The sequence below is a fragment of the Mobula birostris genome, chromosome 11, assembly GCF_030028105.1.
Source record: "Mobula birostris isolate sMobBir1 chromosome 11, sMobBir1.hap1, whole genome shotgun sequence".
In the NCBI taxonomy this organism is placed as follows: Eukaryota; Metazoa; Chordata; class Chondrichthyes; order Myliobatiformes; family Myliobatidae; genus Mobula; species Mobula birostris.
In genome coordinates, this window is record NC_092380.1 from 81,938,360 (window position 1) to 81,962,486 (window position 24,127).

Here is a 24,127-nt window from a genome sequence, read left to right on the forward strand (position 1 = left end):
ATTAGGAACCTGAAGAGATCAGGTGCGTCACCAACGACTCCTACAAGTTTCTATAGGTGTACAGTGGAGAGCATTTTAACAGTTGGCATGGAAGTTCAAATACATAGGATCACAAGAGTCTGAAGAGGGAGATTCAGAGCACAAACCTCCCCACCATCAAGGATATCAAGAGGTGGTTCCTTAAGGCAGTAACATCCAGCACTAAGGACCCTCACTGCCTGACAAATGCCCTCTTCTCATTACTACCATCAGGGAGGAGGAATATATGACATTCTTGGTCATGTCGCAAGAATGAACGATGATCGTTTACCCAGAGCTGTTTTCTGTGGCGAGCTACATGAAGGAACGAGGAAGCATGGTGGCCAGAAGCTGCCCTACAAAGACGTGCTCAAGCGCCATATGAAGAACTCTGACATGAACGTCAACACCTGGGAGAGAGATGCTTTGGACAGAAGAAGCTGGCACTGCATTGTCAAGAAGTCAATTCTAGCTATCAACGAGAAAAGGCAAAAGAAATATGAAGCAGGTCATGAACGCAGACATTCAGTGCTAGACCAGTCAAATCACAAATGCAACCAACGTGGGAGACAGTGCCGATCCAATGCTGGTCTTGTGGCCCATAAACATGCCTGCAGAGACTAAACTCTCAGCACAGTCAACATCGAAATCGATGGACAGCCGAAGAAGAAGATGTATACATTATACATATTTGATAATAAGTGTACTTTGAAGATCAACTCTACCTCCTCATACCTCCAGGATGCTGTTTATTGACTATTGCGCAGCATTTAACGCCATTATTCCTAACATCCTAATCAAAATGGTACAGAACCTAGCCCTTTGCAACTGGATCCTCGACTTCCTAACCAGAAGACCACAATCTGTGCAGGTTGGAAATAACATCCCCACCTCGCTGACGATCAACACTGATGCTCCACAGGGATGTGTGCTTACCCACTGCTCTACTCTCTCTACACCACCATGACTGTGTGGCTAGGAACAACTCAACTGCCATCTATAAATTTGCTGATGATACAACCATTGTTGGCTGAATTTCAGATGGTGACAAAAGGGTGTACAGGAGCATGATATACCAGTTAGTTGAGTGAGTGGTGTCACAGCAACAACCTCGCACTCAATGTCAGCAAGACCAAAGAGCTGATGGTGGACTTCAGAAAGGGTAGGACGAGGGAACACAAACCAATCCTCATAGAAGGATCAGAAGTGGAGAGAGTGAACAACAAATCCTGGTGTCAATATCTCTGAGGACCTAACCTGGATGCAACATATTGATGCAGCATTAAAGGCAAGACAGCAGCTATATTCCATTAGAAATTTGAGGAGATTTGGTTTGTCAACTAAAATGCTCAAACTTCTACAAACGTACAGTGGAGAGCATTCTGACAGGCTGCATGGTTATTGGGTAGGAGGGAAGGCAGGGGCTATGAAGTAAGACACTTGTAAAATTAGTCAGCTCCAGCATGAGTACTACCTTCTGTAGTAATAAGAAATCTTCAGGAAGCAGTGCCTTCAAAAGGTGGAGTCCATTAGTAAGTACCCCCTCCACCCAGGACATGCCCTCGTCTCACTGTTACCGTTGGGAAGGAGGTACAGAAGCCTGAAGGCACACACTCAGCAATTCAGGAACAGCTTTTTCCCCTCTGCCATCCAATTTCTAAACGGACATTGAACCCACGAGCACTATCTCACTGCTTTTTAAATTTCTTTTTGCACTACTTATTTTAACTATTTAATAGACAGATATAAATTAAACGAAATTCTGCTTTTTGTTCTCTATATTTATTTATCGTATATTGCAGGGTACTGCTGCCGTAAAATTAATAAATTTCACGACATATGCTGTTGATACTAAACCTGCTTTATTCCATTTTTAGCTCTATTTTGTAGTTTATAGTAATTTTATATCTTTGTATTGTACTGCTACCACAAAGCAAATGCCATATGACAATGATTATAAACCTGACTCTTATTACACGTAGAATTGAACTGAGAGAAGTACATTTGAGGAGGTGCAGGGTCAGACACAATAAAAGGGAAGATATTAAGAAGGGTGGAAACTCAGAGAGGCCTTGGATTGCAGTCTCAAATCCTTAAGAATACAGTAATATTTTCAAAAGACTTTTCTTTGAGGCACAGTACAAGAGCATAGGATCTAGTAGAATAGTACTGAACACTAGTTAAACCACAGCTTTGGCGCCATGTTCACACTGCAGGAAAGGTATTATTGCACAGGACATGTTATGTGGAAATCTACAAAAATGTTACTGGAAAATTTTAACCACAGGGTTATTGTCTTTGGAACAAGAGAAATAATTGAGGTCTAAAGTTATAAGGGGTCTAGATAGAGTAGTCAGGAGACACCCATTTTCCCTAACTGAGGGGTTTGAAAAGGTCTGAAGACACAGATTTAAAATAATTGATTAGGGAGTTAATCAAAATGAGAATCACCCAGTGGGTGTTAATGTTCTGAAATGAATTGGAGCAGAATGTTGGGAGGCAGACCCTCATTTCACTTACAAAGTCTCTAGAAGTAAACATGATTCCATTCCTGTGACCCGTTAATAACCCAGACAGTTTCCAAGTCAGAAATATGGCTGTGAACAAAGTTTCCAGGTGGCAGTTAATGCCTTCAGCCTGGCAGTGTCTGGTAATTTCATCCTGCCAGACCCCCAAGGGCCTGTAGGCATGCAGAGCATTTGTAACCTGGGGAGGGGGGGACCAGTGAATAGTTGTGAAGTGGCACAACAGTATCCATTAATGCCAGCAGGGGGAGCTCCTGTCTAGGTTTATAGCAGATGAGAGGCCAACATTTAGTAAAGTGTAAACAACAGGAATTCTGCAGATGCTGGAAATTCAAGCAACACACATCAAAGCCCTGACGAAGGGTCTCGGCCTGAAACGTCGACTGTACCTCTTCCTAGAGATGCTGCCTGGCCTGCTGCGTTCACCAGCAACTTTGATGTGTGTTGCTTTAGTAAAGTGTAAATTATTTTACAAAATATTTGTACAATACATCTCCGTTTAGCGAACTTAAGATTTATTTTCTAAGGAAATGACTTCTGAATATTTTAGGGATCTTAGTATGCGTTTCCAATATGGTATACAGGCTGTAGTTAAATTGGTGGTGAAAGCTGTATTGTGCAAAATACAGATTCCTGCAAAATTCATGGATTCAGAATCTTGGACTTTTTTTGTGCGACTGTATTATACTGATATCTTACATGTGATTGCTAACTTATTTGTGCTATATGTGCCTTGTGCTGTGTGTGACTGTTGGTTCTGTATTTTGTACCTTGGCCTGGAGTAACACCATTTTGCTTGCTTGTATTCACGGGCATTTATGCATGGTTGAATGACAATTACACACTTGAACTTGGGAATTATTTTCCAAGTATGCTCAGACTGGGAGACAAAAGCAAAATATTATCAACATGGCTAATCATCCCCAAATTTATGAAATGAAGGTAACTCAAAAGAAAGTTGCAGCAGAGCACCAGTGAAGGGTATCACTGGAAGGGACAATGTCATTAGACTTAACTATTTTAATATTATTGAAAAATCTCAGATTTTAAACATCTTCCTTCCGCCCAACATCAAACAGGAACAGGTAGACTGGATGGCCATTGGAAACGGACATATTTTGCTGGTGAATCTCAGCAAATACTTGCTGGTGGCTCATGAAACAAAGAAAAACAACTAAATACTTTGTTCATCACTCTTGTTCTGGTAAACGATCATCACAAACGACAGTCTGTAACTTCCCTTTCCAGCGGCAGAACTGAGGTGAGGTGAGGTGTGGCAGCCGGCCCATCTCTGAGAGTGAGGAAGGCCCGAGGTTCGATCGATTAAGCACCAGACCAAATCAGATAGGTCTGGTCCAGGCCTCAGAGCATATCAAAGCGACAGAATCTGATGCTTGGACGATGATTTATGTGCCGGGCTGAATTGGAAAGTTTGGGTACAAGTTGAATCGATGGGGCGGGGTTCAGGCCACACAGCGTACCAAAGCCAACTGCACCCCACGTTTGGATAACAATTTAAATGCCGGGCCAGATTGAAAATGTCAGGGTGTCGGGGCCTGAAGCGAGGGATGGGCTGGTTCAGACCTTTCCTCAGTGTCGTTTACTCGGCTCTGCACGCAGCTGAGGGTCAGTGGATGGATTCTCTTTATGGACTTCAGTTCCGAACACTATTTGCTTGCTTTTACTGTTTGTATGATTTGTGTTTTTTTTAAATCCCTGCACATTGGGTGTTTGATGGTCTTTGTTTTTTTTTTAAATGGGTTCTTTTGGTTTTCTTTGTGGCTGCCCGTAAAGAAACGAATCTCAAGGTTGTATAAATCTTACCTACTTTGACCTTTGACATCTCAAGGCAGCTCAGCAGCAATGGAAATTACCCTTCTTAATGTGTCCACCATCTGGGAAAGAGAGGTGTAGTGGTAGTGGTGTGAGGGGTGGGGAGGGGGGAACTGTGACAGATGAGGCAAAGAGAAAGAAATGAGTGACTAAAGAGTGACTGGGGAAAATATTCTACATTGTGGTGGTCCAGGAGTAGTGGGGGGGGGGGGTGTTCCTCTTTCTTGGCAGTGGTCTCTACAGTGCTGTTGACGACTGGATAGGTCATCATCAGATCAGATTTATCATCTGGTACAGGCCCAGGGCAGCGTGTTCTCCTTCTGTTCAAAGGCAGCAATCTACTGTCGACCAAATGGTTTTTCAAAAACTGCTGTTTACGTTATTTGCTGTTTTTGGGAACTGCACTTCAGAGCACTTAAATGGCTACACCTGCTTTAGGATGCATGTGCGGCACTGAAATGCAAATTCTTGCTATTTCAGTGTGCGATGATAAAACAGCTGTATAAACATGGATTGCTCCTTCCAGATGCTGAATAACCGCGACCATTTTTGTTTCTGTGAAGTCAGCTCCAATGTCCATGAAATTTAACAGCATAAAGCATTTCCCCTAATTAAATTCATCTTTTATTTGAGCGAGTGAGCAAAAAAACAGCACGGCACTTGCATGCTGACTTCCTGCTACCTTGCATGACCAACTTCAGGGTTGTGCAAATCAGAAATATGCAGTATTTACAATGGAAGTTGCTTCAAATGGTATTTCACATACACAGACGCTGTTACTTAACATTCATAACTGCCTTCAGCAAGTGCGCAAGGCGACGTCGACAACGTCACCACTGCTCTAAAACTGGTGATTTGCTGGGCCAAGATTAGAACACCAATTTGTTGAATTTGGTAAGTGGAAGAATCCCGTAATACAACTAACCGTGTGTTCTAATTTGGCAAGAGGAAACAAGGCCGCAGTACAAATAAACCCTTCCTCCAGTTACTGCAAAGAGGTAGTGACACTCCAGAGGCTATTGTTGCTGTAAAGAAGAAAATGTCAGCAGTAGAGGTTCTAAGTCGCTCATGCTTGGCAAGTTTAGCCACTATTTGTGAGAGACTGTCTTGCATCCCGTTGTACATTTGGTATCGCTGACTTTAAACCATTCAGCCCAAGTGATCTTCGCTTACACGCTTTTCAGTCAATCCCATTCTCCTTTCACATTTTCCCACAGATTTTTGTCTCTAACACACACGCACTCTCGCTCGCTCTCTATCTCTCTCTCTCTCACACCCTCCCCCTTTAATTCTTTTGCCATCTATCTACTATTAGACAACTAAAACGCATCTCTGGGATGTGGGATGAAGGTGAAGCATGCAGCAGAACCACACAGCATCACCTGCAAACTCAACAGAAACAGCATCCAAGGTCCAGGTCAAACCTGTGCCACTGGGATCATACCCCTTGCACACATCTGGATAATTTTGTATCTGCAGATTTTCCCTTGTTGTATTCCCCCTCCTCCACTCCTGCTCTCATTGCTTCGTTAATTTCTATATTCTTTTAGGTTTTCTGCCATCTTAAGCCCCAGCAATTGATAACTTTGAGCAACACACACAAAATACTGGATCAGGCCAGGCAGCATCTATGGCAAAAAGTATAGTTGACGCATCGGGCTGAAATCCTTCATCAGGACCCTTCTTGGTAACTTCCCCTTTTTTGACCCATCTTATCCTTGTCAACTGCCTCTCCAAGTCCAATCCCACATCCCCGTTGTGAGGTGTGGAAACAGGCAAGGGGGCAGGCCAGCAGGGCTCTGGTGGAGGTGAACAGGCCAACAGCCTGTACAGTGGATGCAATGGATTGCAGAACCATTGATGTACTCCAACCACACCATCAGCTTTGGACGTTGGAGACAGGTAGTCATCAATGGCCTTTGCTCCACTGGGAGCTAACAGCCAAGAAGAAGAATCCTTGTCAACCAGGGTCTCCTGATTTGGACGCCTAATCCTTCTCTTTGGGACTCCTTGAAACTCGGTCATGAATTCCTCTCAGTGCTCAAATGCAATTAACATTAAGTAACTGTTTCTAGTCTGTTTCGGGCAAGGCTAGTATAATCCAATTTAAAATCTTCTCTCCAGCTTTAACTTTAATCCTGCATTTAGATGTACACCATTAAACACAACCCGACTCTACTGTCTTTTCCCCCACCCCTTCCAATCTTTGTTTGCTGTTTCCTCAGGACCACAGCCTGTATCGATCTTTGTCAGTGCTACCACTCTGGATCACAGTCTCTGGGTACTTGGTCTCCCCCCTGCAAAATACTCTGCATTTGCTCAGTAATATTCTGAACCACAGCAACAGAGAGGCAACATAACATGCTACAATCATGTCTGCAATTATAGAAACTCAAATACATAATACTCAGCTCCACTTACTTACCATAACCAGCTGTAAATGAAATAGTCCCAGCTCACAATCATTCCCTGTGAAGGAAACAGATCTTTGCTGCTGCCCTTAGAAATACCAGTGCTAAGCAATTAAATCTCCAGCATCAGCAGTTGTCATTACTGGCAAATGACAGACATGTTTGAAAGCATTGGCTTTGGTGAGGAGGAAGTGGCCGGGCCGGTTTGCAGGAAATACCACTCCACTAGCAAGAGCAAGAGTAAGATTAGTGTCTCATTCTGGAAAGGCAGCATCAAGGACTACCTTGAGGAAAGTACCAAGAGCCAGCAGGACCCTAGTCAGTGTGGGACTTTGAGGGAAACCACCACCCCACAAAAAAAAGTTTCTTAATTCAAAAATAGCACAAGAGTCATCCAATTACATACTGAACCAGATACTAAGACTTGATTTATAATAGTTTTAAATGGAAAGCCACTCGTAATTCTGTCCCCACAGAGGACAATTAGAACATAGAGCAGTACAGGATCTTCGGCCCAGAGTGTTGTGCCAACCTTTTAAACTACTCTAAGATCAATCGAACCCTTCTCTCCCACATAACCCTCTATCTTTCCATCACCCATGTGCCTATGGGTTTCTTAAACGCCCTAATGCATCTGCCCCTACCACAAACCCTGGCAGAGTATTACATGCACCCATCAATCTGAAAAGGACTTGTCTCTGACTTTCCCCCTATACTTTTAACCAATCACCTTAAAGTTATGTCTCCCTTGTATTGGCCATGTTCTAGGCTCTCCACTCTATCCAGGCCTCTCATCTTGTTACACCTCTATTAAGTCGCCTATCATCTCCTTCACTCCAAAGTTTCAATTTCCTGGGTGCCAACATCTCAGGATCTATCCTGGGCCTAGCATATTGATGTCATTACAAAGACAGTGGCTATACCTCATTAGGAGCCTGAGGAGAATTGGTATGTTACGAAAGGTGCTCACAGATTTTTACTGAGTACCGTGGAGAGCATTCTAACTGGTTGAATCACCATCTGGTTACGGAGGGGCCGCTGCAGAAGATCAGAGAAAGCTGCAGAAAGTTGTGAACTGGGCCAGCTCTGTCATGGGCACCAGACTCCCCACAGGCGAGGAGAGGACAGGTTCAAACGGCAATGACTCACCCATCACCCAGGACATGCCCTCTTCACATTGCTACCAGCAGGGAGGAAGTACAGGAGCCTGAAGACACACACAATTTGTCAGAAACAACTTCTTCCACTCTGCCATCAGATTTCTGAATGGACAATGTACCCCGAACACTTCTTTAGTATTTTCCCCCTCCTTTTGCACTACGTATTTAATTTATTTTTATCTATACTCATCATAAATTATAGTTTTTATAACTATGTATTGCAATGTACTACTGCTGCAAAACAACAAATTTCATGACAAATGCCAGTGGCATTAAACCTCATTCTGATTCTACAATGATACAGCAGGAAGATCTTTCTGTTAAAGCTCTTAATAAAATGTTGAGAGGGTTTCTTGAATTGCTTCTGCTCGTGTAGAGGCATTCCCTCTACATCACGTCTCCTAATGCTCATCTATAGATAAGGATAAGTACAAACCTTGCAGGAGTTGTAGCATAGCAAACTACAAGAGCATTAGGCAGGAAGTAGGGAGAGTTAATTAGCAACAGTTGTTTTGGGGAAAGGGCACATCCACCGTGTGAAGGATGTTTGCACAGAGCACAGGACAAGTGTGTTTCAGTCAGAAGGGAGGACAAGGACGTCAAGGTAAGAGAACCTAGGATGTTCAGGGAGCTGATGAATTTAGTCAAGAAGAAGGTACATAAAGCTTCAGAAGCTAGAATCAAATACAGTTCAAAGTTAATTTATTATCAAAGTATACACACGTCTCTATATACAACAGTGATATTTACTTTCTTGGGGGCATACTCAATAAAACGAAACAGAATCAATGAAAGACCACACAAATAGTGCTGACGATCGGTGTGCAAAAGACAACACTGTGCAAATTCAAAAAAGAGAGGGGAAAAAATAACTAACTAACTAACAAACAAACAAACAAATAAATAAATAAAGCGATAAGTATCAAGAACATGAGATGAAGAGTCCTTGAAAGCAAGTCCATAGGTTGTGAGAACATTTCAGTGATGGGGCGAGTGAAGTTATCCCCTCTGGTTCAACAGCCCAATAGTTGAGGGGTAATAATTGTTCCTGAACCTTGTGCTATGAGTCCTGAAGCTCCTGTTCCACCTTCCTGATGGCGGCAGTGAGAAGAGGGCATGGCCAGAGTGGTGGGAGTCCCTGATGATGGATGTTACTTTCCTGCAACAGTGCTTTGTGCAGATGTGTTCAACGGTGGGGAGGGCTTTACCCATGAAGGACTGGGCCGTATCCACTACTTCTTGCAGGATTTTCCATACCAGGCTGTGATGCAGCCAGTCAATATACTCTTCTATGGAAGTTTGAGCCCTTAAGGATTATGAGGAAGCCAGAACAGAACTCAAGGAAGGAAATAGGAGAGCCAGGAGAGTCCATGAAAAGTCCTATGCAAGTAGGATTAAAGAGAATCCCAAGGCATCCCATCATACATCAAGAGCAAGAAGATAACTAAGGGGAGGGTAGGACTACTCAAGGACAAAGGGGAGAACATAAGGACTTGGGTGAGGTCCTAAATGAGCACTTGACACAATTGTTTACCAAGGAGAAGGATGTGGAGTATAGGAAGATCAGTGCCAAACACATTGATATTCCAGGCCATTTTGCGGTAAAGGAGGAGGTAATGTTGGATTTCTTAAAGAGCATTAATGCGGATAAGTACCTAGGAGCTGATGGGATACACCCTAGGTTATTGAGAGAGGCAAGAGATAAGATTGCTGATGCCTTGACCAATATCCTGTGTCCTCTCTAGCCACAGACGAGGTCTGGAGGACTGGCGAGTAGCTAATGTTGTTCCATTATTCAAAAAGGAACCAGGGATAATCCTGGAAACATAGACCAGTGAGTTTCATGTCAATGGCAGGGAAGTTACTGGACAGAATTCTTAGGGAGAGGATTTATGAACATTTGGAAAACCATGGCTTAATTAGAGACAGCCAGTACGGCTGTGCAGGGCAAGTCGGGTCTTAATAAATTGAGTTTTTTTGATAAGGTTCCTCATCCAGAAGACTACGATGCATGGGATCAATGATGAATTGGACATTTGGATTCAGAACTGACTTGACCATTGAAGACAGAGGGTAATGGTTGAAGAGACTTATCTGAGGTGGAGGTCTCAGATTAGTGGTTTGCCGTAGGGATCTGTACTGGGACCTCTGAGCAGAAAAATGAGAAGGAGTTTAAAATGGCCAAATGTGATAGGTCAAATCTTAGTAGGTCAAATGTAAAGAGACAGTATACAGTTAAGGGCAAGACACTTAACAGTGTTGATGAATGAGGGATCTTGGGGTCCAAGTTCATATCTCCCTGAGGTATGAAGTACTTAATGAATACTTTGCTTCAGTATTCACTACGGAAGAGGATCTTGCCGAGTGTAGTGATGACTTGCAGTGGACTGAAAAGCTTGAGCATGTAGATATTAAGAAAGAGGATGTGCTGGAGCTTTTGGAAAGCATCACTGGAACCAGACAAGATGTACCCCAGGCTACTGTGGGAGGCGAGGGAGGAGATTGCTGAGACTCTGGCGATGATTTTTGCATCATCAATGGGGACGGGAGAGGTTCTGGAGTATTGGAGGGTTACCCCATGCAAGGTTTATTGAGGAAGTAAGGAGGCATGGGATCCAAGGTGTCATTGCTTTGTGGATCCAGAACTGGCCTGCCCACAGAAGGCAAAGAGTGGTTGTAGATGGGTCATATTCTACATGGAGATCGGTGACCAGTGGTGTGCCTCAGGGATCTGTTCTGGGACCCTAATCTTCGTGATTTTTATAAATGACCTGGATGAAGAAGTGGAGGAATGGGTTAGTAAATTTGCTGATGACACAAAGGTTGGGGGTGTTGTGGATAGTATGGCAGGCTGTCAGAGGTTACAGTGGGACATTGATAGGATGCAAAACTGGGCTGAGAAGTGGCAGATGGAGTTCAACTCAGATAAGTATGAGGTGGTTCATTTTGTTAGGTCAAATATGATGGCAGAATATAGTATTAATGGTAAGACTCTTGGCAGTGTGGAGGATCAGAGGGATCTTGGGGTCCGAGTCCATAGGACACTCAAAGCTGCTGCACAGGTTGACTCTGTGGTTAAGAAAGCATACGGTGCATTGGCCTTCATCAATCGTGGGACTGAGTTAGGAGCCAAGAGGTAATGTTGCAGCTATATAGGACCCTGGTCAGACCCCATTTGGAGCACTGTGCTCAGTTCTGGTCGCCTCATTATAGGAAGGATGTGGAAACCATAGAAAGGGTGCAGAGGAGATTTACAAGGATGTTGCCTGGATTGGGGAGCATGCCTTATGAGAATAGGTTGAGTGAACCCAGCCTTTTCTCTGGAGGATGAGAGGTGACCTTATAGTGGTGTATAAGATGATAAAAGAGGCATTGATCGTGTGGATAGTCAGAGGCTTTTTCCCAGGGCTGGAATGGCTATCACAAGAGGGCACAGTTTTAAGGTGCTTGGAAGTAGGTACAGAGGAGATGTCAGCGGTAAGCTTTTTAACGCAGAGAGTGGTGGGTGTGTGAATGGGCTGCCAGCGACGGTGGTGGAGACAGATACAATAGGGTCTTTTAAGAGACTCCTGGACAGGTACATGGAGCTCAGAAAAATAGAGGGCTATGGGTAACCCTAGGTAATTTCTAAGGTAAGGACATGTTCAGCACAGCCTTGTGGGCCAAAGGGCCTGTACTATGCTGTAGGTTTTCTATGAAAGTGGCTACACAGGTTGATCAGCTTGCCTTTGTTAGTCGAGGTATCGAGTTCAAAAGTCAAGAATTTATGCCGTAGCATTATAAAACTCTAGTTAGGTTGCATCTGGAGTACTGCATATAGTTCTGGTCTTCCAATATTATGAAGGGAGTTGAGGCTTTGGAGAGGATGCAGAAGAGGCTTACCATGATGCTGCCTGGATTAGAGAGCATGTGCTACATAATGGGAGGTTGGACAAAGTTGGGTAACTTTCTCCAGAGCAGTGGGGGCTGAGGGGAGATCTGAGATAATGATAGAGACAGTAGATGGGCTATATCTTTTTCCCCAGGTGGAAATGTCTAAAACCAGAGGGCATGCATTTAAGGTGAGAGGGGACAAGTTGAAAGGAGATGTGAGGGGCAAGATCTCAGTGTGTCAAGCAACATCTGTGGCGGTAAAAATTACAAGTTGACATTTTGATTAATACCCTGCATCAAGAGTGAGGAAAGGGGGAAGCAGGATATAGCAGTACGAGGGGCTGGGGTAGAGTCTGGTAGGTGGAAGCTGATAGGGAGCAGATGATAAGCAGACCGACCCAGGTGCGTGTGTGAATGGTGGGGAGTGGGAGTTAAAAAACAAGCTGACAAGTGATAGATGGAACAAGACTGTGAGAGGGTGGGGAAAAAAGAAAGGAAGAACTGATACAGTTAAGTGTTTGTGGGAGGAGAATATACACTAGTGTTGCCAGCACACTAGTGCTTTGATATCTGCTACAGTATTAGTAATCTTCCAAAATGGTGGAATAGAAATCTTCACTTATGCTTTCGCTTGTGCTTGAAATAACAGGAGCAATATAACATACACAAGGATATAATGCTGGTGGTGATGGTGGGGTTTGAAAAGCCAAACATATAGTACTACGTCAGTCGTTTGCTGTACATTCTGCCTGATGTTCTATTCCATTCATTTGCATGGAGCTGAATGTATGATATGTGATACGTTGATCAGGAAACAGTGCTGTCAATTAAATGTCCCTGCCCTTCTATAATTGTACCTCTAATCTGTTAGTGAAGAGCAAAATCACAATGTATAACTGATGTAAATTTTGAATTTTTTGAAGCCTAAATATTCTTCAGCAAATCTTAACATCAAAAAAATCGAGCATTTCTTTGAAAGTATTTTTAAAGGATGACTCACAAATTCAGTTAAAGTAAAATTTATTTTACATCCCAGTATCTGAAGAATGATGTTTTCTTTCTTTCATTTCTTTGGTAAAATATTTAAAAGTAACGTAGCAAATTTCTGGTAAATCCTTAGTGCTGGTATATCTCAAGTGCTTTGAATTTATAGGTTACTATTGCTAAGTCGGAAAAGCAACAGCAGAGTTTCAGGGAGAGTATCGAGATAAGTGACAAAATATCTGTCATGTTGATGTTGGCTAAGGGAACAATATTACTAAAAACCACCTCACTGTTTAGGCAGAGTTACTTGCACGAGAAGGCTAAAGGTCTTTAATCTGAAGGACACTATTTCTGATAATGCATTGCTCTATCAATACGATACTGAAGCACCAGTCTTCACGTTGTGCTCAAGCCAGCAAAAGGACTCGAACAGATAGGCAAGAGGACCAGCACTGGGCAAATTAACTCTTACCCAGTTTGATAAGGAAAAAAGCAAAACAGTACTTAGAGATGATATTCTTGGAGATTTGTCTAGTGTGGCCATAGGAGTAGAACTGAGAAACAAGGAGGGCAGGATCACTCTTTTAGAGCTGTATCATAGACCCCCCGGCCTCACCACCACCAATAGTCAGCAGGAACTTGAGAAGCACGTGTGTAGAGAAGTTGTCAAAACCATGTGTTTGTGAGAGGCTACTTTCCTGGTTTTGACTGTGTCACCTAGAGTGTAAAAGGTCTGAATGAGGTGAAATTTGAAATAATACCAGGAAAATATAGAGAGCTCTATTCAGGAGGGTGCAATCCAGGACCTTCTCTTAGGGAACTAGGCAGGGAAAGTAACCACGGTGACAGTCAGGGAGCACTTTGGCTCCAGTGACCATAATCCTATTATAAGATAGTGATGGAAAAGTACAGGTCAGGTCCGCAGGGTAGTGTCCTGGAAAAGGGCTGATTTTACAGGGAAGTAGACAGAGTTGGGTGAGTCTATTTGAAAGGAAAGCAACAAAGGACAAGTGGATGGCTTTTAAGATCATGATATCAAGTGTTCAGGAGCAGCATGTTCCTGTTAGGTTGAAAGGTAAACCTGGCAAGTTTAGGGACTCTTATTGATGAGAGATTTTCTGGACAAGAAAAAGGAGGAAGCATACATTGGGTTTAGGAGGTCAGGATCGAGCAAACCCCTTAATGACTATAAAAAGATTAAGAATACTCTTAAGAGGGAATTCAGGAGGGCAAAAAGAGGGTGTGAAATGGATCTGGCAGGGAAGGCTGGGGATAATCCCAATGTTTCTACAGCTATATTATCAATAAAAGGGTGGTGAGGGAGACAGCAGGTCCCTTAGAGATCAGCAGGAGCACCTATGTTCTGAGTTGCATGGGATGATGGGATTTTTAACAGATATGTCTCTTCAGTTTGAGGAGGAAAAAATCATGGTTGCTCAAGTGACAAGGGGAACAACTGGAGATTTTTATTACCAGGAAAGAAAAATTAGCTGAGCATTAAGATGGAAAATTTGTCAGGGTCTGACAGGGTATGTCCTTGGAATTTTTGGAAGATTAGAGAGGAAATTACAGAGGCCCCTGTGGAGATACTTGCTTCAACATTAGCCACTGGTGAAATTCTTGAAGACTGGAAGGTGGCTAATGTTGTTCCATTGTTTCAAAAGGCAAGCAAGGGACAAGCCAGGGAATTACAGGCCAGACAACATTTCATCAGTAGTGGTGAACTCACTGGAGGGAGGTCTGACAGACAGAACTCATCACATTTGGCTAGGCAGAGTCTGCTTAAGAGGAGTCAGCTTGGCTTTGTGCATGGGATGTCATGCTCAACAAAACTTGCAGGGTTTATTTGAAGACGTTACCAGGAAGTTTGATGAGGGTAGAACATTTGGGCTTTAGCAAAGTCTTTGACATGATCCCACATGGTAGGCTGATCTGGAAGATTAGGACCCACGGAATCCAAGGAGAGTTTGTTAGGTGGATTCAAGACTGGCTCAGAGGTAGGGAGCAGAGAGTGATGGTTGAAAGTTGTTTCTCAGAATGGAGGCCAGTGACTGGTGGTGTACTACACTGGTCAGTATTGGGACCCATGTTACTCATTATTTATATAAATGATTTGAATGCAAATGCACAGGGTTTGATAAGCAACTTTGTGGATGGCACAGAATTAGCTGGTTCAGTTGATAGTGAAGGCTATCATAGTTACAGTAGGATTTTCATCAGTTAGGGAAGTGGACAAAAGAATGGCAATAGATTTCAATGCCCATAAGGGTGTGGAGATATATTTTGGAAAATCACACTGGTGTAGGACTTTTTCTAAGAATGGTACAATGGAACAGAGGGATCTAGGGTATAAGTGCATTGCTGGTTGAAAGCTGTGTCACAGGTAGACAGTGTGGTGGAAAGAGCATTTAGCACACTGGCTGTCCATCAGTCAGGGCATTGATTATAGGAGTAGGGATATTATATTGCAATTGTACAAGTCGTTTGGTGAGGCCATGCTTGGAGTACTAAGTACAGGTCTGCTCACCCTGTTATAGGAAAGGTGTAGTTAAACCAGAAAGAGTGCAGAGAAGAAGATTTGCAAGGTTGTCATCAGTAGAAGGTTTGCTAGGCTAGGTTTTTATTCATTTGAGTGTAGGAGAATGATGGATGCCCTAATGGAAGTGTTTAAAATTATGAGCTGTTTAAATAAGTTTGATGGTAACAAACGAGAGAAAATCTGCAGATGCTGGAAAGCCAAGCAACACACACGCACAAAATTCTGGAGGAACTCAGCAGGCCAGGCAGCACCTATGGAAAAGGGTACAGTCGACGTTTCGGGCCAAAACCCTTCAGTAGGACCTGAGGGAACTAGAAGTATGTTGTGGCCTGAAACGTCGACTGTACTCTCTTTCTATAGATGCTGCCTGGCCTGCTGAGTTTCTCCAGCATTTTGTGTGTGTTGCTTCGACAGTAGCAGTCTTTTCCCCAGGGTAGGGAGGGCAAATCCAAAACCAAAATAGGTTTATGGTGACAGGGAAAAGATTTGAATTCCTGAGAGACAATTTTTTCTATGCAGTGGGTGGACAGTACATGGAACGAGCTACCAGAAGAAGTTGTTGAGGCAGGTACAATAGTATCACTTAATATATCACTTAAAATGTAGTTGGACAGGTTCATGAGGGGATATACCACGAGTTGAAAGACTGAATAGTCCAATTGTTTACATTTTTTGTTCTGTGATGTTTCTATTTAAGACTCTTAAATATTTAAAGATTAGCTTTATTTGGCACATGTATATTGATATATACAGTGAAATAACTCAATTGCATCATTGACCAAAACAGCTGGAGGATGTGCGGCCCACAATCGTTGCAATGCTTCTGGCCCCAGCATGGCATGCCTAGAAGTTACTAATCCACACGTCTTTGGATTGTGGGAGGAAACTGGAGCTCCTGGAGGAAACCCACGCAATTACGGGAAAAACAAACACCTTGCAGAGAGTGGCAGAAATTGAACACTGAAGGCACTGGGACTGTACAGCATTATGCAAATAACTACGATACTGTGCCACCATATTGGTGTCGTAGACCAATTTCCTTTGGATTGGTAAAAGTATTTTATAGAATTTGAATGCTGTTCTGTGTAGCATAATAACGGTAAGACAGAACACTTATCCATTTATGAATAGAAAAGAGTTAATTAAAACAAGCTGAGACCATTCTAAAATGTAATTGTTGTGGGTTGGGAATCATTGAGAGGCTCAAATCAATAGCTCTTAATGTTTTTTGTAGAAAACAAACTATGATATTAAATTGCCCAATATATGTACATATACACACACTTCACAGAAATCTGTTACTTTACCATGCTTTCATATTAATTTCTCTAATACTTTTCACCAATTTGTTTATCACGGTCCTTCAGTAAAATGTGCCGAGTTTAGGAGTTAAAACAAAATTAAAACAAATCTAATCCAGTTGGACTTTCTGAAGGGGAAATCAGTTTAAGATATTGAGAATCCCCTTCAGTGACTTCAAATTATTACTATTTAGGTCATGGGTTGAGTTGAAAACATAAGTGTTTATCTGATAAGCATCAGATCAGGCAGTGGGATCTAACTCGTGTAAAATTTCGTTCCAGCTCCCTTCCAGATTCAGCAGTACAGTAGTGTTTTTATATATATGATACCTAATATAAGAATAGGAATAGGAAGAGTTCGACAAAGCCGTGCTAAACATGAAAAAAATTAAAAGTTACAACAGCGTCTCAGGTCGAAATAAAACGATATCAATGTTTTATAAATAAATCCTGAAATTATAAGTATGCTTCCCCTGAAAGGGATTTGCCTGTCGCAGATCAGATGAAGTATGAAGCGATGACATTAAAATAAACGCATAACGTTGCCTCCATCAGTACCCCCCGAGTGTATTTTAACGAGTCGGTAGGCCATTCTGCAGTTTTGCAGATTATGACTGTTGATTGTAATTGACATTTTCCGACAGCGTTATTCAGACTATTGGCTCTGACTGTGTGGGGATCCTGGCGCATGAGCCTTGTTTGAAGGGATAGTTTAACCCCTGATCGATTCGACCGGTCCCAGCTCCATCCCTCCCCCTTCATACCGGCTCGGAATTGGAATGAGATCGGGCCCGCGTCTACTCACTCCGCATTCTCCAGCGATTTCCTCTCGATGGCGGCTGACATTTGCTCGGGGAGCCGATCGGGGTCGCTGGCTGTGGCTGGCGGGTGCCTCGGTCACACACAGCCGCTCGGCAAGGCCGCTGCCTTTTTTATATCGAGCTCAGCCCCAGATCGCACGTTTCCTTTGCCTCATCACGATTCGGACAATACACGGAAATTCGTGTTGAAGCCGCAGCTTTGAAGCGTCGCCAAGGGACCGCTTCCTACAAAACAACACTCATCACTTTTAAAGAGGCAATGCCCGTTGCTGTTAACCACACATTTGTGGTAACGTTATATTTTATATACAGTACTGTCATATACCCAATTTTCCATAAAATATCCAAAACCTGATTACAAGTGTTATGTTTATGTTAAGTGAATATTTATGACAGGTATCAATTTTCTGGATTTTTAAAAATTGAATCCTGTTACTTAAGTAGTAAGTGTGATCGTCCGACTAGGACAATTTAATACTGTACATGAAGAATAATTAGCGCGCGATCTAAATGATTAAACAATCGAATTTAGTTTTGGCAGTGCTCGGTTAATATACTAATTCTCGGTTGCTGGAATAATTTATATTATGGTGATCGAGTCAACCCATTGCATTCCCGAATAAATGGATCGGACACATTGGAGGCTTAGTTTACCCCGAAAGTCGTACTGCTGTTATCAGGTCTTCATTTACAACCTAAGTTTATTTTTAGTGTTTTCCAAATACTGTACTCTGGATGAGCGAATAACATCGGCACCTTCTCTTCCTGTGTTTACATGTGGGACGTCCCAGCTGGGGAATCGTGAGCCCATAAAAATCAGGGCCAACAAGTCACTGACGGGATAGCCGAGATTAACGAGTTCACTCCGCAACAGGCACAAACACTGCTCAAATATTAAAACGTGACACCTGGTTCACTTCCTGTAGTGCATGTTCATCAGCTTTAATTTGGAGTGCGAGCAGGAAGGAAAAAGGACAGAGATCACAGATTTTTTGAGCGCCATTCCTGGGATCTGTTTTCACTGTTCACAAGTAAACTCTTGGACTAAATACAACTTCGTGTCTACGTGGTTTTTAAAATGAACACTTCGGGGGAGGGGGGTTATTTTTTCATGAAATAAGGTGATTCAAAAACACGGTCTGCTGTTCACGTTTACTGCGTGGTAAGTACCTTTACGTTTCAAGTATAACACCTTGGTAAAGAGGTTGGTCTATAAAGTGAATTTGAAGTATAAAGACCGCCTATTCGTGACATTGGTTTGTGTTCAGGGCTGATTTGATGGCGGCAGTGCCTTCATGCTCCATCCTCCAGCGGACACAGCCTCTTGTAACTACATAGCTGAACACGCATGAAAAAGTAGCAGGGAGAATTCCAACCCCCCCACTCCCGCACCCCAGCCTGTTGGCTGCTCTATTTAAAGAGATTATCAATGACTTAACAATCAGTTGCTAATTTTGCTATATTTCTTTGTAGTTTAAAATGATTTCTGTATGTCATGCCTCAGAATTGCACAAGTTTTTTCTACACAAAAGCTTCTCAGTGTTCCTACACATGGCTGCACCAGTGGGCCATGGAGACACGCATGACGTGGAGAACGAGCTGTTAGGTCAGGCTATTAGAAAATGAAGGACGACAAAGCGAAGGACAAGAGGAGGAATCAGTGGGAGGTACTCTGACTACCTACCCTGTCTTTTCCATTCATGATATTATATACTTCTGTGAGGTGACTCCAGCTTCTGAAGCTCCAGAAAAAGCAATCCAAGGTTCCCCAACTTCCTCTTACAGCTAAAGCCTCCAATCTAGACAGCATCCTGGAAATTCTCTTTGCATCCTCACCAAAGCCTCCATATCCTTGTAATGCAGCACCCAGAATTGCATGCAATATTTCAAACATTGTGCAACCAAAGTTATATGCAGCTGCAACACAACTTCCTGGCTTTTATATTCAATGCCCCAACTGATGAAGAAAAGTACACCATACAATTTGTGCCATAGGTTGTTTGCACACCACTTTTCCTGCAAATTATTGTTCTGTAATCTGCTTGGATGACGTGGTCGTCATATTGAGTAGCTTGCGGAATGTTGGTGCTCTGATATAGGGATGTGAGGCTGGTGATCATGATAAGATTGTGAGTTGAATTGACACAAATGATTATTTGGTATGAATTTTGATAGGGGTAGTTGGCAGGTATGGATAAGGAAGGGGATAAAAAATGAGGCTTGTGCTGTAGTTGATGGTATGTAACATTTGAAAATAAATTTTCACTGCCTTTGAAATTATAAAACTTGTGATATTGCAGGCAAATTCTCAGTTTAAGCTCTTGATAGTAAACCTATTGACTCTTGTCTGTTCCTTTCTTAAAATCTAACTGGAAAGTGACCTGCAATACTCCATGCTCACAGATGCAGAACACTTTGCATTTCTTTCACTAAGAACTCTACGACAGAGCTGAAGGCAGTAGACGTGCCCAGTCCCTCCCAAGTGTAGCCATTGTTGGTTGCACGGGACTATTTAGCATAACCCTGGCAACTCCAACACCTTCTCTTGAAGAGATGGAAGGTAGCTTTAAGTAATGTAGATATTCCTCACATAATGTTAGGAAGCCATGTTAATGAGCCTCCTACTGATATATGGAGTAAATGAATGTCAGAGTCAATGTACACGTACATCAAAACGAAAGGGCAGCATAAAATTTAGATTTTATTGAATGGATGCAGGCCAATTGTGCACTATGATCTGCAGATTCCCAATTCAGTGGCTGTTCACTTAAAAGCCTTTCACCTTTTTTCTGAAATAGTCACCTTCTAATTACCCCCTGTGGTAACAATGTTCTACTATCTCTACAGTACACCCACGTTTGTGTGGCTAGTCACAGGTCAAGCGCCATCTATAAATTTGCTGATGACACATCTATTGTTGCCAGAATTTTAGATGGTGAAGAGGAGGAGAACAGGAGTGAGCTAGATCCGCTGGATGAATGATATTGCATCAACACACTTGCACTTAATGTCAGTAAGACCAAGGAATTGATTTTGAATTTCAGGAAGGGGGAGATGAGGGAACACACACCAGTTCTTACTGACAGATCAGCAGTGGAAAGGGTGAGCAGTTTCATCAACATCTCTGAAGATTTGTCCTGGGCCCAACATATTGATGCAATTACAAAGAAGGCAAGACAGTGGCTGTATTTCATTAGGAGTTTGAGAAGACTTGGTATGTCATATAGACTCTTGTAAATTCCTATAGGTGTACTGTGGAGAGCATTCTAGTTGGTTGCATCACTGTCTGGTATGGAGGAGCTACTGGACAGGATCAGAACAATCTGCAGAAAGTTATAAACACAGCCAGTCTCATCAAAGGCATTCATCATCATCATCATCATCAAGTGCCATGCCCAGTTTGAGCTTTGACCGCCATGGCCCACACACTCCTGTTTCGGGTCAAGTGGATCAATTCATTGGTATTCATTTCCAGTTCACTGGCTGCTGTCTCCATCATAATTTGTCTTTGTCTTCCTCTTGCATTATTCCCTTCAATCTTTCCCCTAATTACCGCGCATTCTAACTCCTCTTTCCTAATCACATGTCCAATTTTTTGTGCTTGCTCTGTTCATGACATCCTCGTTAGACATTTGTTTCGTCCATGATATTCTTTGCATCCTCCTCAAAAACCACATCTCTGCTGCTTCAGTTCGTTTCCTCATGTTACTAGATATTGTCCAACATCAAGGGCATTAGCTTCCCCAGTGCCCAGGACACCTTCAAAAGGCAATGCCTCAAAAAGGCAGCATCCATCTTTAAGGATCTCCATCACCTAGCACATGTCATCTTCTCATTGCTAATATCTAGGAGGACAGGAGCCTGAAAACTCACACATTAACGTGATATTAAACCTGATTCTGATTCTGAATGTACGTAATTTGCTTCTGTGAAATACAGTGCTAGAATCTAGGTTGGGAACCCCAGACCCTTTGCTTAATGGCATAAAAAAGCATTTGTCATTTGTCATTAATGGCATTTGTCCATGGCGTAAAAAAGTTTGAGAATCCCTGTGCTAGGTATCTGAAAGCTCTCGCTCCCATTTGATTATTGGACTGGTAAAAACATTTAACTATATCGGTGAAGAGAAGAGTTTGATTGATATACTGAACTGGGTAAGTGTTAATAGTCTGTCAGAATCATAATGTAAGTATCAACAACTTATTTAATACAGACATCCATGGGAGCAAGGTATGGGTGAGATGAGCTTTATGAAGTGAAATTCTAAAATTATACATATTGTAGTATAATGGGTATGTGTTCAATGTTCCCTCTAATTTGTAAGGACCAGTGTGCATAACAATCTTGTGCTATGCAATTTTTTGCCCAATGACAACTACATGTGCGCACTGAATATTTTCTTCAACAAAAACGTTATAGATAAGCCAGTTCTAATGTCTGCAGAACAGATCATCGCAAACTCCACGTTGTCAACACTGTCCGTATCAGAAACTGGAAAAATGAAATGCGATTATGTACGATCGTGAAATATACTTAACATGCCAATGAGGTAGAGTGACAACCTTTTATGCACAGTTTAAATTCCTTTGTGCACTAGTAGCAAAAGATGTGTGCGTGCGCACACACCTTAGAGGGAACGTTGTATATCTTGGCTCAGCAGTAAAACTTCTGCTTCTGAATCAGAAAAAAATGGACTTAATCCCAAATGAGTCATTATTTGAACTGATTTTCAGTGAAGTACTAACACCCAACTGCATACTAAGTGGTTCTGTACTGAGGTGAGTCAGAATCAGATTTATTAGCACTGATATATGTCATGGAATTTGTTGTTTTGTGCCAGCAGTACAGTGCAATGCATAATAACTTACTATAGGTTACAAAAATTAATAAATAAATAGAGTGCAATAGGAATGAATCATGAGATGTTGTTCATGGGGAAACGGACTGTTCAGAAGTCTGATTACAGAGACGAAGAAATTGTTTCTAAAACTTTGAGCGTGGGACTCCAAGCTCTTGTACTTCCTTCCTGATGATATTACTGAGAAGAGTGCATGGTCCGGATGGTGAGGGTTTTGAATGATGGATATTGTCATCTGAAGCTACTGCCTTTTGAAGATGCCCTCAATGGTGTGGAGGGTTGTACCCATGAAGGAACTGGCTGAGTATATAACCCTCTGCAGCCTCTTTCAGTCGTGCACATTGGTGCGTCCATGCCGGACAGTGATGCAACCAGTCAAAATACCCTGCACTGTATAGCTGTAGATATTTGCTACAGTCTTGGTTGACATACCAAATCTCCTCAAGTTCTTAATGAAATATAGCCACTGGTGTGCCTTCTTTGTGACTGCATCAATGTGTTGAGCCCAGGATAGATACACTGAGGTACTGGCATCCAGGAGCTTGAAACTGTTCACACTTAACGCCATTGACCCCCTCAGTGAGCACTGGTGTAGATACTCCCAACTTCCCCTTCTCAAGTCCACGATCAATTCCTTGGCCTTGCTGACGTTGAGTACAAGGTTGTTGTGATGATGCCACTTAACCAGCCGATCTATTTCACTCCTTCTGAGATTCTGCCAGTAACAGTGGTGCGTCATCGGCGCACTTATAGATGCTGTTTGAGCTGTGCTTAGCCACATAGTCACGAGTGAAGGGAGAGTAGAGCAGTGAAGTTCACCCATGTTAATTGTCAGCAAGGAGGAAGTGTTATTACTAATCCACAATGACTGTGGTCACTGATGACCAAGTCAGGGATCCAATTGCAGAGGCTCATTGAGGTGAGGTGTTGAACACCCATGTAATCGATAAACAGTAGCATGGCATGTGTATTGCTGTTACCCAGGTGCTTCAAGGCCATTTGGAGAGACAGTGAGATTGCACCCGCTGTAGACCTGTTATGCTGGTAGATATATTATAGTGGGTCCAGGTCCTTGCTCAGGCAGGACTTAATTCTAGCCATGACCACCCTCTCAAAGCACTTCATCACAGGAGATGTGAGCATTAATCAGATCTCCCACGTGCAATAAATTATGGTATGGTACAATTTGAAAGAAGAATAAAGATTTATATTGGGAACCTTCTGAAATAAAAATCTATTGAGTACTACTAAATTAATTTATTTGGTTTTGAATCTTATTGCTGTTTGTTCTAAGTGTAAATTGGCTATTATATTTTCTAACAATAGTCAGTATATTGCAAAAGTAAACTTAATTACCAGATCAACTAAGTGCTTTAATTATCTTGAGGTTTTGAAATGCAGCAGATAATCATACCTCTTTCCCCTATTTTCCCTACTAGTAATAAACCAGAAGCTCCTTCCACAGAATTGGCAATTTGTAGAAAATATGTGAGAAACTTTACACCATTAAACAAATTCCCTGGAATGCTTAGAGTCTGCAAGATTTCACTCACTATATTGCCCAACTGGGCATACTACATGAATGCATCACGTACTGTATCACTGAGCTATCACTGCACTAAATAGGCAATTCAAGATCAAACAACAGGAATTCTGCAGATGCTGGAAATTCAAGCAACACACATAAAAGTTGCTGGTGAACGCAGCAGGCCAGGCAGCATCTCTAGGAAGAGGTGCAGTCGACGTTTCAGGCTGAGACCCTTCATCAGGACTAACTGAAGGAAGAGTGAATAAGGGATTTGAA

At 42.4% G+C, this 24,127-nt stretch overlaps 1 protein-coding gene and 1 long non-coding RNA gene across 5 annotated transcripts in view; one reads left to right on the forward strand and one right to left on the reverse strand.

Moving 5' to 3' along the window:
- lmo2 (LIM domain only 2 (rhombotin-like 1)) overlaps positions 1-17,671 on the reverse strand; it is a 30,675-nt gene extending 13,004 nt beyond the window's left edge. The window contains exon 1 of the mRNA XM_072272656.1: positions 17,450-17,671. Coding sequence (XP_072128757.1) covers positions 17,450-17,490 — 41 coding nt within the window. The 5' untranslated portion in view covers positions 17,491-17,671. The remainder of the gene's footprint in view (positions 1-17,449) is intronic.
- Positions 17,672-18,131: 460 nt separating this feature from the next.
- The window catches only part of LOC140205233 (uncharacterized), an 83,863-nt gene continuing 77,867 nt past the window's right edge, over positions 18,132-24,127 (forward strand). For 2 of the 4 annotated variants that reach the window (XR_011887791.1, XR_011887792.1), the window contains exon 1: positions 18,132-18,627. This is a non-coding gene — a long non-coding RNA (uncharacterized lncRNA). The remainder of the gene's footprint in view (positions 18,628-24,127) is intronic. The other 2 variants (XR_011887790.1, XR_011887793.1) reach the window with 2 other exon arrangements.